This window comes from Chelon labrosus, assembly GCF_963514085.1.
Source record: "Chelon labrosus genome assembly, chromosome: 2".
NCBI lineage: Eukaryota > Metazoa > Chordata > Actinopteri > Mugiliformes > Mugilidae > Chelon > Chelon labrosus.
In genome coordinates this window covers 27154619-27168123 of record NC_140338.1, presented here as the reverse complement: position 1 = coordinate 27168123, position 13505 = coordinate 27154619, and the positions used below count along the sequence as shown (strand labels likewise).

General features: G+C 42.6%; 1 protein-coding gene across 1 annotated transcript in view; it reads left to right on the top strand.

The window, feature by feature from the left end:
* The window catches only part of pkd1a (polycystic kidney disease 1a), a 65107-nt gene extending 51784 nt beyond the window's left edge, over positions 1 to 13323 (top strand). Inside the window, exons 42-56 of the mRNA XM_084563125.1 lie at positions 77 to 126; positions 532 to 743; positions 1330 to 1408; positions 1520 to 1635; positions 3128 to 3330; positions 3919 to 4113; positions 4244 to 4383; positions 4725 to 4855; positions 5159 to 5267; positions 5404 to 5529; positions 6187 to 6358; positions 6462 to 6752; positions 7754 to 7888; positions 9267 to 9587; positions 9696 to 13323. Of these exons, the coding sequence (XP_084419251.1) occupies positions 77 to 126; positions 532 to 743; positions 1330 to 1408; positions 1520 to 1635; positions 3128 to 3330; positions 3919 to 4113; positions 4244 to 4383; positions 4725 to 4855; positions 5159 to 5267; positions 5404 to 5529; positions 6187 to 6358; positions 6462 to 6752; positions 7754 to 7888; positions 9267 to 9587; positions 9696 to 10703 (3288 nt within the window). The 3' untranslated portion in view covers positions 10704 to 13323. The remainder of the gene's footprint in view (positions 1 to 76; positions 127 to 531; positions 744 to 1329; positions 1409 to 1519; positions 1636 to 3127; positions 3331 to 3918; positions 4114 to 4243; positions 4384 to 4724; positions 4856 to 5158; positions 5268 to 5403; positions 5530 to 6186; positions 6359 to 6461; positions 6753 to 7753; positions 7889 to 9266; positions 9588 to 9695) is intronic.
* Positions 13324 to 13505: the final 182 nt, after the last annotated feature.

Below are 13505 nucleotides of genomic sequence, written 5' to 3'. Positions count from 1 at the left end.
AAGAGAATGTTTTACTCTTCCCTTGTGAAGTCATTAGTCTGTCTATGCATTTATCAATCTGTCCTTGTTTTCTCAGACCAACTCCGAGGAAACCAACGTGGATCTGCCCACTCCATCGACCAAAAGGTATGTTTCCCTGCAGTTTTATATAAAACATGATTTGTTGGACAATAAATACCAAATGTATCTGCCAACTATCCGACAATGTCAAGATAAAAGAGGAAAGAAAATAATAGAAAAGTGAAAATAGTTTGTAATTTAGAGTTTAGAGTTGTACTGAAAAGGAGACTTTTAAGATCAAAACAGTTTTCATACTGACCGGCCTCTCTTGAATGTGAAATGAACCAAATGTTTTCTCCTTTGTCACCAAACAACTCAATAATTCAAAGCTGTAATTTTCTCATTGTGATCACATCATTATTATTCTTTGAGAAGCTTGTTTTTTCTTATCCGTATGATGGACGGGGAACAAACAGACTTTCAGAGAGGCTGAATAATTTGCTTGACAAAGCATGTCATTGTGCATTTCAGTGAGGAGAGTTGGGACATGGAGGAGGAGACGGAGGACAGGGATTGGCCGGAGCCGCTGAGTGATGTGTCTGTGGTTGGAGGGGCGGGTCACGGGGCAGGGATGCCCAGGCTGAAGAGGGGCCAGGGGAGCAGGCACCTGGGCGTCGACATGAACTTTAACCCTGATGATGACGAGGACACCGAACAACACAGCAAATATTTCACCTCTTCTGGTAACCAAGGCCGTTAAAACACTTTGACTAGAATCAGGAAATCTGTACGTCTTAAGAAACTTTATTAATTTGGCATCCTTGAAGAGGTTTGTGCCCAATAATTGCAGATGTTTTACGTTTTCCTATACTAAAGGTGAATTGTCAGAATTTTTTGCAAAGGCTGTGGCTCTGTAAAGCATAAGTGGACATGAGGCGGGTAGCACAGAGACAGACTGCTGGTGTTATCTATTTCTGCTTTCTAACATGGAGATGTGTGGTGATTGGCTAGATATTGGAGCCAGCCTTAAGTGGCCATTTGAGGAACTGGTTTTGTTTTCGGCTTTATTTTCAGCTGAATATCCTCAGACCAAGATCTCCACGATAGTAATATCTTTAGAGACTATATTATTAACACTGGTCTTCCACCATACTTGTACAGTTTGCCATTTGTGGCCATGAACAGGAATAAAAAAAAATTATGCTAAAAGTTTTATAAAGTTCTCATAAACAAAAACATGGACAGTGCCATACATTATCACACAGTATGGATACACTGCTCATATCTTCTAAAGTCTTAAACTAATGTCGACTTGCTTTTCACTCACAGATGAGGATCTTATTAAGCACATACTGGCAGATGGACAGAACTTTTTTCCTCAGGCAGATGAAAGTGAGATGGCTGACCTGTAAGTTATATTCACAACGAGACGCTGATGTCAAACTATTCAGAAGAATACCTTTAAACGTCAGTGTGGGTTTGTTTGGGTTTAACTTTAATTCCACTGCCTGTGCCTCAGGTCGAGTCTTCTGGAGGATAAAACGGAAGTGATTCTCCTTCAGAAGTCGAGCGAGCCTCTTCCTCTGGAATCTGTCAGAAGGGACCCGCCGAAAACCGCTTTCACCTCCAATACAGGTGTGTGTTACGCGCGTGCGTGCATGTGTTTGTGCACTGCAGAATCACACTCGCTCTGCAGAGCAGCCTGCTGCAATGTGATCACATGACTACATCGCTAGACCAGCAGACACAAGGACTGAATTGAAATCTTGACATTTTTAAATCCCTTAAAATATTATCAAACTTTGTTATTCTGCAAAAATAAATGAGAATTTAATTAAAAACAAAACACTTCGTTGGTATAAAATCCTGAAAGTCAATTATATTTATATTGAACTCAGAGGGATCAATGAAGAAATGCCAAATAAATAAATAATGTCAAAAATCTGTTCTTTTTTAATTAAAAAAAAAAAACAAAAAAAAAAAACGGCTAAAATTGAAAGAACAAAAACTAATTGGCATGTCACTAAAAAAGTCTGTTCTGCTTCCATCAGCCAGAGTGTTCTTGATAAATTAACAAACCAGTTCAGTGAAAACATTTAACAATGGCAGCAAAATCAGCGCCAGCGTTTTTAACAACACTATTTTGTTTGTTTCTTCAGATAATGTGTTGGTCTTCATGGCCAGTGATACTTTGTACATTCACTCCAGAAATGCAGGCATTAGACTCTAATGCATAGACCGTATTTATGCTCTAATGATTAGAGCATTCAGCCCCTTAATAAATACGGTCTGTACTTATGTTTGCCTGCGTTTGCTGCTGTTTTTGCCAGGGTCAGTTGTCATTTAGAGTAGACAATAGATAAGCCGAAAATGACTAATAAGTAATTTTTGTTTTGGCTCAGGGCTATTTTATCAAATGACCGCAAGGTTCAAATAAATAAATAATTCTCCCACTAATTACACACAATCATAAAAAGCATCACAACAACAAAGTACAGCAATCTTGAATAAAAAGGCAACCAAAAACCTTATTTTAAAACGCTGTGCTTTGCTAGCTGGTTGGACACAGGACACATAAATCACCATCCCCATTGTGTCACGACAAGACATGTAACTCTCATTAGGTAAAAGCAAAGTTTGGTAGCGGCCCCTAAGAAGAAAGAAGAGTAAGACTGTGTTGTCTTTTGTTAATGAGCTCCCTACTGTCATGTCGGATGTATGATGAGGCCATTATTGTTGTGCTTTGGTGTGAAACCACAGGATATTATTGCGCTTTCATTTTGCTGCCTGAACGTTTAATAAGCAGCACCAGTCCTTGTGTTGTGCCAGGTCCAAACTTCTTACCACATAATTTATTCTTCTTTGAGAAACTTCACTTATTTATTGGTAGTTGAAAGGCCTCTGGAGCCCTTGTGGATACAATCTTGCACTCTTCAAGAACTCGTTTCTTTTTGTGAAGTGCGAAATAACTTTTGACCATGTACGCATCTGAAAGGATAATCCAAATGGAGAGTTCTTGCTGTTAAATAGTTAATACTTAAATAAAAAATGCATATATCCTCCAGGCTCTCTTTCCTTAGCTCGTACTCATTAGTGCCTGATGATTCTTTGTCTAATCTCTTCCCAGTCGTGACGGACGTGTGTCGTCCCAGACGGTTCCCTCCGTGGTGTGGACGCGCCGCCCTCTGGGGCAGCTGGGCTGTGATCGCGCTGGCCAACAGTGTTTCAGTTTGGGCGGGCCATGGGTTCAGTGAAAATGTGGCCATGATGTGGTTAATCTCCTGTTTTGCCAGTTTATTGTGCTCTTGCTTGCTGTTGGAGCCAATCAAGGTAAATGCATGAACCATTTATTCTCTGTAATACACGTGCATTGTATTTTCTAGTTTCACATCAGATTACATTTTAGCGTCTTTTAGCTCATTGTTTTGGTTTTTCACCCTGTGACTTTAATGTTTGGTTTTACTCTGATCGGCCCCATCTTCAGATACAAAGCAGAGCTGGGAAAGTTTGCAGCTAGCTGGTGAAAATATCAAAGCATTTAGCAGCCGAAGAGCCATATGTGTCCCCTCAGGGGTTGGTGGAGACCAAAGCACAGATAAATGTCACTATCATAATTTGATGCAGTGCCACAAAGTGTAAAAAATGTAATTGATGCCAGTCAAGAGAATATGTAATCATACCATTTCTGTCCTCTTAAAACATTCAACATGCATTTAAAATGCACTGGTTGTTCCAGAAAGGATTTTTGTGAAAATACTGTGCATATCCAACATTTCTTTTTGCTGAATTTATTTCAGTCTGTACTCATGGTAACACGTCTTTAACTCTTTTAAGGATTTCCAAAGTTAGTAACAACAACCACTGAAAGAGTTTTTCTTACCTAATAATGACATTGCTCCCCTGCCCTCTGTCCCACAGGTGGTGTGTGAGGCAGTTTACTATGCAGTGAAGGTACGTCGTTTGCGTCCAGAGGACCAAGACGTGCTGGTGGAGTTCCCCCGGGTGGAGAGAGTGGTCCAGCGGGTCTCCAGGGTGAGACCACCACACGGCTTTGGTCTGTCTAAGGCCCGACATCAGGCCCGCAAGGTCCACATGCTGCACACCATGCTGAAGGTCAGTCAGGAATGAGAGTGTACAGGGTCAGAGAGACAATGCTGTCTTTATATCTTTTATCCTCACAGTGTAAACATTTTTCAAGGTCAATGCTTGCTTGACAACAGAATACGTCGCTCTCATTTTTCAGAATTTCCTGGTTTACACGTTTTTCCTGCTCATCGTTTTACTTCTCAACTATTCTGACTCGACCAAAGACGCTCACAGCCTGAGACTGCGCACGCAGCTGCAGCGAGCCCTGCACACACCTGAGTACCACAACATCAGCAGGTACACTCGCACGCTAACGTAATGATTTTATCGTGTGTATTGTTGTGGTGTGGGAAATGTTAACTATTATCTTTTTTCAAGGCTGACCTGTTTGTCTGCTCGTGAGACTTTAAGAAACTTCCAAAGCCAGAAAGGAATTTTTTTTCATTGATCCATAGTTTCTCTCTCGTTATTTCACCTGGATTTGTTATTTCTTACGAACCATCTCTCAAGCTGCACCCAGAACTGTTGTTAATTTAACATAAAGCAGCTGACTTTTAGTTGACCCTACAGTCTACAACCTGTATAGTGTCTGACAGCAATGTGTGTTAAAAAAAAGAATACGCTTATTTGACTTCCAGCCGAGAAGACGTTCTGATGTGGCTGAATGAGTCCCTGTTGCCACGGCTACTGGATGAGTCTGCCCTCTTGAAACACACAGGCAGCGTGTTACTCGGCACGCTGAGGCTCCGTCAAATACGTGACGCAAAGGGTGAGACGGGTTGCTGTTTTCTTGTGAACTTGATTGGAGCTAAAACTTTCAAAGTTGGGTCTCATTGATCTGATACAACCCTTACTGACTCTACACACGATAATACTTTTTTGGTTGACACACTTTTATTGGTTTCTTTGTTTCTGTCTTTTCATTCAGTAATATTGGGTCTTATGCACAATATTTATGATGTTATACTTGATGGTATACTGTAATTTTATGCTTGCCTTCATTTCTTTGGCAAAATTGATTGGATAAGTGCAGTTTAATGTCATTGTAATTGGTGTTTTTTCCTGATTGCAGGTGGATTGAGGGCAGGAGATCGATTGTCTGTTTGGGGAGAGGGCTTGGGGACAATTCAGCCAAATGCCACGGAGAATGTCAAAGATTTTGGTGCTATTTATGCAAATCGGTAAGAGGAGGATTTGAAATCTGGCTGTGTAGAGGCAGCCTTTAAAGTTAGCTTGAAGTTAACATGTGTTTTGTTTTTGTTTTTTTGACGTGTTCTTTTCTTTCCTCCTCTGTGTATCCTCCCACTCATTTACAAGGGTGGGGCGTTTGGGTCAGATGGGAGCATATAACAGCAGAGATGTGGTTCACCAGCTCAACAGAAGTCTGGAGGAGGCCTCTTCTTCATTACAGCAGCTGCAGCAGCTGCACTGGCTCGACTACAGGTAGTGAACACATATCAACGGGAAAGAGTAGGAAAAAAGTTCCACTACAGTAAAAAGGTTATATGTGGGATTAGTTTTTATGCTTAAAAAGACGACTTTGCTCAACCAGGGGCCAGATGTGAGGGAGGAGAAAACTGGGCTCGATGTCCTTGTGCACACAGTTTCACAATGATCTGAATAAAACTGCAACATGCGTACTCTGGGCTTCACAAATCTGGTAAATCAAATATGCCTCCGGAGCTCAATTCGCCCTGCAGCCTGCACTCATTAAGAGGCTTAACATTAAATTTAGTTAAACACCAAAATGAAACACAGAAAACAATAGAGCAAAGAGTATGTTAAGAATGTGGGCTCGTTTTCAACATGTGTGTCTGAGGATGATGAGAAATGATGGCATAAACAACCCTTTAATCCTCTTATTAGCACATTTGGTTTTAGGTTACAGATGTTCACTGGGGAGAAATTGAAAGTCAATAAAAATGGGTGATGGTGGTTTTTATGAAGAAAACTAAGTTTGTGCTCAACACAAAGTTCCCTCCGATAGAAACACCAGCTCAAATCAATTAAATATTAAAGTTTTGTGCGAAATATCTTGACTCCTGATCTTACAAATAGTCCTATGTGTGTGTGTGTGTGTTTGTACGTGTCTGTTTGCAGGACTCGGGCTGTGTCTGTGGAGTTCTCGCTCTACAACATCAACACAAACCTCCTGGCTGTCTTTTCCTTCTTGTTTGAGTTCCCAGTTTCTGAGCGTGCCGAGTCGAGCTTTGACCTACTTGTCATCACTCTGTGGCCAATCACAGGCCTGGACCTGCAGCTTCTTCTCATGGTAACCACTGGCAACCAATCTGACACGGTTGATAAAAAAAATATCGACCTCTGAGCTGCATTTACATTGCTTTGATGAAACCTTGTGGCTCCCTGGTTTTCAGATCGTCCTCCTCGCCCTGGTGTTGTATTTCCTAGTGCGGGGGATCTTGGGATTCCTCAGAGAAGGCTACAGGTACCTGCTCTCGACCTGGAGACTCCTGGGTATTTGTAAATTGTCTCTGGCTGCGTCTGTGTGTGGGCTACACCTGCGCCGCTGCGTCATGGCCAAGCAGCAGTGGGCGTTGTACCTAAAGCACCCACGGGACGCCTTCACAGACTTCTACCCTCTGGCCAGGCAGAGTCAAATGTACACAGTCGTGTCTGCCATGCTGCTGTTCATACTGGTCCTCAAGGTTAGTGACAAATATAGAGGGAAAGTAATATATATTTCTTGTTAATTCCTAATTCTTGTAGGTTTGGGCATTATCTATAATAATATGGAGAGAAAACAAATGCAAACAGTGTCCCTAAACTGACCTTGCTTAAATTCAATTAAAGATAAACACATCACTCTAATGATTCAGATTTCTATTGCCAACAAATCCCATTGAAAAGACCGAGCCCAACAATGAACTGAATGTAATAACAAGTATTGTCTGTGTTTCGAGTTAGTGCTTTAGAGCTGACTGATGTCCCTGAAATGATTAGAAACACATCACTGCCTGAGTCATGGGCTTGCTCTGGCTGATGTGTTCTTGCCACGGTGTATGAGAATCGGCACAAAAACCACGTTGCTGTCTCAAATGACCATTACATCACAAAATGTGTATTAATCCCCAAGTGAAAAATAGTCCCCAGGAAACTTTACTTACTCTTGATTAAGTAATGATACAATGTTCGGCCGATATGAGAAAATAATGAGCTTTTTCCCCCCGAATGAAACCATATCATTTAAATTCGTGAGACTGGGAGGAGGGCATTATCGTTTTTCACGGATTTGTTGACATTGAGAAAATGATGAGTTTTACAAAGTAGTATTTATCGGCTGACTCTGTATTTAATGTTGGCCCGCTCACACATGCTGCATATGATTGAGTTTAGCAAACATCTTGGTGGCTGTTTCCTTATTGTTGCGTTGGTGGTGTACTTGGGCAAGACACCAAACCCCAGAACTGCTCTCTGTGTGTAGGTTTGAAAAACACACATAGCTTAGATGAAAGCATTTGCACATTATAATTAGAGCGATATTAAATCTCAAAGGTGATGTTCAGTATAAATAAAACAAGGCCCAAGTCGTAAAACACCGATACTTTTAATTGAATTTCAAGGTAGAAGCTTATCTTTTTCTCAAGTGCATTATTTGCTGTTCGTCCCCTCCATCCCTTTCTCTCTCTCTCTCTCCCCGGCCATGCAGGCTTCCCACCAGTTGCGGTTTCTCCGCGAGTGGGCCGTGTTTGGCAGAGCTCTGCGGCGCTCAGTCTGGGAGCTGCTGGGAGTCTCCCTGGCATTACTGCTGTTGATGATGGCTTACTCGCACACAGGACACCTGGTCAGACTTCTCACTCTGCTTTCCTCTCACTAAGCCTCTCTCTCTCCCACACACACACATCAAACATTATATAAACTTCTTCACAAACAACATAACCTTGCAAAAGTGAATTCAGGTTCCTGCATTGTTGCCTGTAGTCTGCTCAGTGTCTCTGTCATGCAGGTGACTTTCTTCAGAGAGTTTTAAGTAAACTCTCTCTTTAGCACAGATTGCATAATCCAGCTCTATCCTTATTATGTATAATATAACAACGTATATAGCAGCCTTGCTGTCTTGAGTGAGCTGCCTAACAGTTGACGAGATGACAAGATTAATCAGTTTTTCTCCAGATCAAGCATGGAATCATATTATACCAGAGGGAGTGTGCACCACCCTTCAGCTTATTACTTTAAGGATATAAACCGTAACCATAGTGTTCCTTTGAATTCTCTCTTGTTTGAGACAGAATCAAAGTGAAATTGTGTTATATGACATTATCAATAGTCTTAGTTTTAACACTAAGATTGGGGGAATGACTTAAAATGTAATAATGAAATAACTAATGATAACAAATAATTGTTTGTAACAGAGAAACAAAGACACCTCATTTTGTCTTTCTCTTGCCTCCATAGTGTTTTTACCCCTTTTTCTCATTTAGAACATATTTTGATCAGGACTGATGTCTGTCTTAAGCAGGGCCGCGTAAAAGCTGTATTTATTTAAAAAAGTAGCCTAGTTCCTCCCATAACGGACTGATTTAGAAGCTTTCCAAAATTCAGCCGGTGATCGTCAGGAGCTCCGTGAAGTGAAGAATGAAATAGCTTTGAAATGAGACGCCACCAAATGTAATTTGTGTCAGGAATATGGGCGATAACGCAATGAGAGTTCCCGTTGTCATCGCTGGCGCTCTTTAGTTTTCCTGAGTAATGCAATAGTCCTTGATTAGCTGGCCATAAAAGATGACTGACTGTGAGATAAGAAAAATCTAAGCTTCTGCTGTTTTTCAGAAACATAAATAAAGCATCAGACTTGCTCACAGACCTCAGAGTTCTGTTTACTTGCTTGGACCATGTGTCTATGGATCCGCTACACGGCTGCCTCTCATCACATTGATCTATCTACCAGAGACATTTGCAGCAGATATTGAGATAAATGTCAGATGTCAGATCCAAAAGCCAATAGCTCTTGATGCTCTGGATCATTGCACAGAGGCTGACCTTTTTTTCTGCTGCTTCAACTAGACATAAGAAAATATAAATGTATCTGTACAGACAGAGGCACATTTGATCAGACTGATCTTTTTCTCAACATTTTTAAATTGTTGTTGACTTTTTCAGCATTTTCTTTGAACTGATGCAGGGAAACTTTTTTTCTCTTCACTTCTTCTACCTCCCTCCAGCTCTTCCACTCAGTGTTGGACGGCTACGGCAGTGTGACCTCCACCTGTCTGTCTTTGTTGGGAGCCGGCGGCCGGGGCTTGTTGTCATGGCGTCCTACCATCACTGGCCCCTCCAGCACTTTCTCCTCACTGGTGTTCCACTTGAGCTTCACCATATTTCAGCTGGTGTTGCTCTGGTTAGTCATCTCTGTGTTATTGAGGAACTACCGGCGTGCGCGAGCAGAGCTGTACCGGCCAGCTGTGGATCTCCAAGACTATGAGATGGTGGAGCTGTTCCTCAGACGACTCAAAATGTGGATGGGACTCAGTAGGGCCAAGGAGGTGAATTTGCTGTTTCTACTATAGTGGTTGTAGCTAATTCCTGGAGGCTTATTTTATCAGTCTACTGTTGAGAAACTTTACTCATTTATTTTTTCATCCTTTCTTTAGTTTCGTCACAAAGTGCGTTTCGAAGGCATGGAGCTACCACCATCTCGTTCATCCTCCACCAGCGACTGTAAGTCTCTGTGCTTGCCCCCGCTAGACAGGCCAGACTCTCCAGCAACACCCGACAGCGTCGATGCTGGTTCTGAGGCCTCGTGGCGCCCGGCCTCCTCTAGCCCCTGCAGTCTAACTGAAGCACCTGGGATCAGTCTGGGACTCAGCCTGGGGCTGGGCCTGGGGCATGGGCCAGGAGTGGTTGTGGTGGGAGGTCTCAGCTGGAGGGAGAGAGGAGAGACTGAACTCTCTCTGGAGAGGCTCCTTCCCACCCTGGACAGCCTGCTGCAAAAGCTGGACTGCGTCACAGTGGCAACAGAGGATCTGTACTACATGGAGTGTAGACTGGAGCAAGCTCAGAGGATAAAGAGGTGTAAAGGGAAAGAAAGAGGAGATGATGATCAAGGAGGTAGGAGCGAGGCAAGACAGAGAGGGAAGGTGGAGGGCAAAGACTGGAGAGAGCAGAAGAGTGTCAAAGAAATGCACAAAGGGAAAAGGAAAGGGGAAAAGTCAGATAAACGTGACCTTCCGAAAGAGTGTGGGAGCACTGCAAGTGCCAGAAAGACTCCTGTAGCCACACTTGTTCCCTTTTTAAAGGCCAGACCTGCCTCAATGCATGCCCCCGCCCCTCAGTCATCAGCAAAACCTTCAGCCAGTGCTCCTCCACCCACACCAGTCTCAGATAAATCTGATCCCGCCTCTCTCCCCATGCTGTCAGCAAACGCTCCCTCTTCCCTTGTCACGTCAGCCAAAACACCTCCCAGTACTCGTGCACCCACTCCTTCCCTGCCATCTACCCCTGGCCCTACGGCCATTACCCGGGACTGGGATCCTCCCTCTGAGAGAGAGACACTCCCCTCCTCAAGCCTGTTCAACCACCCAGCCCACACCACCACCATCCCTACCCGCAAGCGAAAACGCAAACCCCCTCCCCTCAAAAACAAGGTGCATCCAACTTAGACGGACTCCGCTCCCGGAAAGAAGGACAACAGAAGTGAAAGGTGGAGCACAACGAATGTAGGAGCAAAAGGCTGGGTTAAGGACGAGAGGAGGACTGGGACAGCAGGTTTTGTCCCCAGATGCCCCTCTCTAAACCCAGGGAAAGGAAAGAAAACAGTGACTGGGAAAGTAAAAGGACAAATTATAGGAAAGAAACAAGAGGTTCAGAGTAGTGAAAGATGAACAGAGAGCGATAAAGTCTGTCCAAACCCCAAGTCGCATTAAAAACAGGGTGCAGGTCACCAGATGCTAACTGAGCAGGCTAGGAGAAGAAAACTCAAGAATGAAAGAAAATCCTACCATTATTTCTCCCGGACCAAAAACTGGCCGTGCGTTGCCCTGGAGGTCACGCATGGTCATTGACAGGAGCACAGGAAGGTGCTCACCAGAGGACTCAATGAACTGAAAAGCAAACTATGCAAAGAGTCTTTTTGTGTATCTCGCAAGAAAACATTTTGATTTCTCAGTTATGTTGTCTGTCTACAAAATTTTTTTTTTTTTTTTTTAATCTCATACCTTGGTCACCATGGGTACTCGTGGCCAGCCCTAGTCATGTCTCATGAACCCAAATTTGCATGCAGGCACACACAGATATACGCACATGCAGGTATACACAGAGATGACACTGTAGACACGTATCCGCAAATGGCATTGCGTCGTACACTTCAGCCCACTGAGAGGAAACACACACACACATATACAGTACACACACACACACACACACACAGTGCTGTTGGGATCCCAGCAGCCAGTTCTTCAGGGTGCAGTTAAAGCCGTCCTCTCGACAGACGTGTGGAGAAGGAGGTTGGCAGAAGCGAAGGACGAGGCAGAGTAGTGACAGGGAGGTGTAGCAAATGGTTGTGGCGCAGGGCAGTAGGAGGGGAAGGAAAAAGACGACGCTGAATGGATGAGAGTTGAGAAAACAGAATTAGTCTTCACCGACACAGTACTGAATATTTACACAAGTTCTCCCATTATAAAGCTATATTGACCAGTGTGATTATTTTCCTAAATGTTTTTATTTGTGTGTGTGTGTGTTCAATATGGAGGAGATTTAAAAGCACTTTTATTTTGAGGTAGATCGTTTTTGGGTTTGTTTTTTTTGTTTTTTGTTTTTGAGGTGTGGCGTAAAGTAATAAGCTTGGTATCAAAAACCAATAGAGAAAGCTTCACTCATACTGTATTTTAACTATAAAGCCAAAGCTTTTGCATCATTTATGCATCCTGAGTTTTTGTACCATGCCAAGTAATTCATTCATTCGTTTTGTACTTGCACTTTATTCTCTAATGGAGCTGATATCCTACACCGTATTTAACTCATGTGTCAAGTCGTATCTTTTACAGCTACATTATAGAAACATCCTCGTAAGTATTATCAAGGTATTGAAGCGATAGCTCGTGGTTGTTTGTACGTTAGTTCGCTCCTTGTAAATGTTGCTGTTTTTGTCTTTGTTTTGATCAACAATGCGCACTTCCTGTGTCCAGTGGGCAGATCTCAGGGAACCCACCTTTTCCTTAAAGCCTGGAAAGCGATCCGGGTTTTAACCAAAACTGGTGCAAAATAAATGTTTTCAGTTCAGTATATTTGGGACTTAGAATATGCCACTTTGACCACCTCCCGGCTTCTTCCTTCAGTCAGCTAGGCTCAAGAATGTGTACTGCATTGTCTTTGGCATCTATTTAATGGTATGTAAGAGGACTAAGAAGGTACTTATGGGCCCTTATCCCAGTAAACACCACTGTTACAGATCATAAATTGTTAACACTTAATGGGTTTATTTTCAAAGCTTTGTCTAATCCATTGTCCTCCTAATAAGTTTTCAAGGCGCTCTTAAAATGAAAAACACATCCTCTTCTGTGTGTGTACATTTGTGTATATATTGGGGCTTTATGATGTATATAATGTATTTTTGCTTTTCGTGATCAGTATTGTTGCAGCAACAAGCGCGTAGGTCAAGCACTGTTGAAGCAAACTCCAAAGTGTTACATTTCTCTGATCTAACTGAAGCACTACAGCCAAATCTATTAATATATTTCATCTTCAGCATTCACATAATGCCAAGTAGAAACCACAGGAAGCTCAGCAGTAGCAGATAGTTAGCGCCTCCTTTAAACGCTCCTGCTTTGTGTGTAACAGCGTTGTGCCAAAGCCAGCCTCTGTGTCTTCCAGCTATCTGCTGTTCTATGCTGCATTTTGTTCTAAAACAGTGTTACAGGTTTGTGTTCAAAGATATTTGTGAGCGCTTGTTTTGTATCTCATATGTGTATTTTGCAGTTGTAGCACTTCTCATGCTTTTGCACTTGACAAAGTCAAATAAAGAGTTTGACAGCTGATCTCAGCATAATGAAGGTGTTCATGTGAAATTCCAGCATCTCTGAAATACGTGCTTGCTCTCCTGCCCTTTGCTACCAGGTTATGATCGGCAACTGAGCAACTTTTTGAAAACTTATTCAGCAGGTAAAGAGCACCATCTTTTAGTTGGAGTCATGTTTCATTCCTCCTTTTAACGTAATATTCACACACTTCTAACTCTATTTGTGGTCTCCACCAACTCCTGGGGAAAATATCTAGAAATAAAAAAGTTGCTCTCTGTGTCTGTCTGCTATCTGTTCCTGGGGTATGGTGTACAAGGGGTATTCAGGGTGTTTTTAATAAAAACAACTTCCTGCCATGGCTGAAAACAACTCCCAGAGCACGGTGAGACTGAACCAGATTGGTAAAAGTGCAGAACAGGCGGCTTGACAATGAGCCCTAGCTCACTA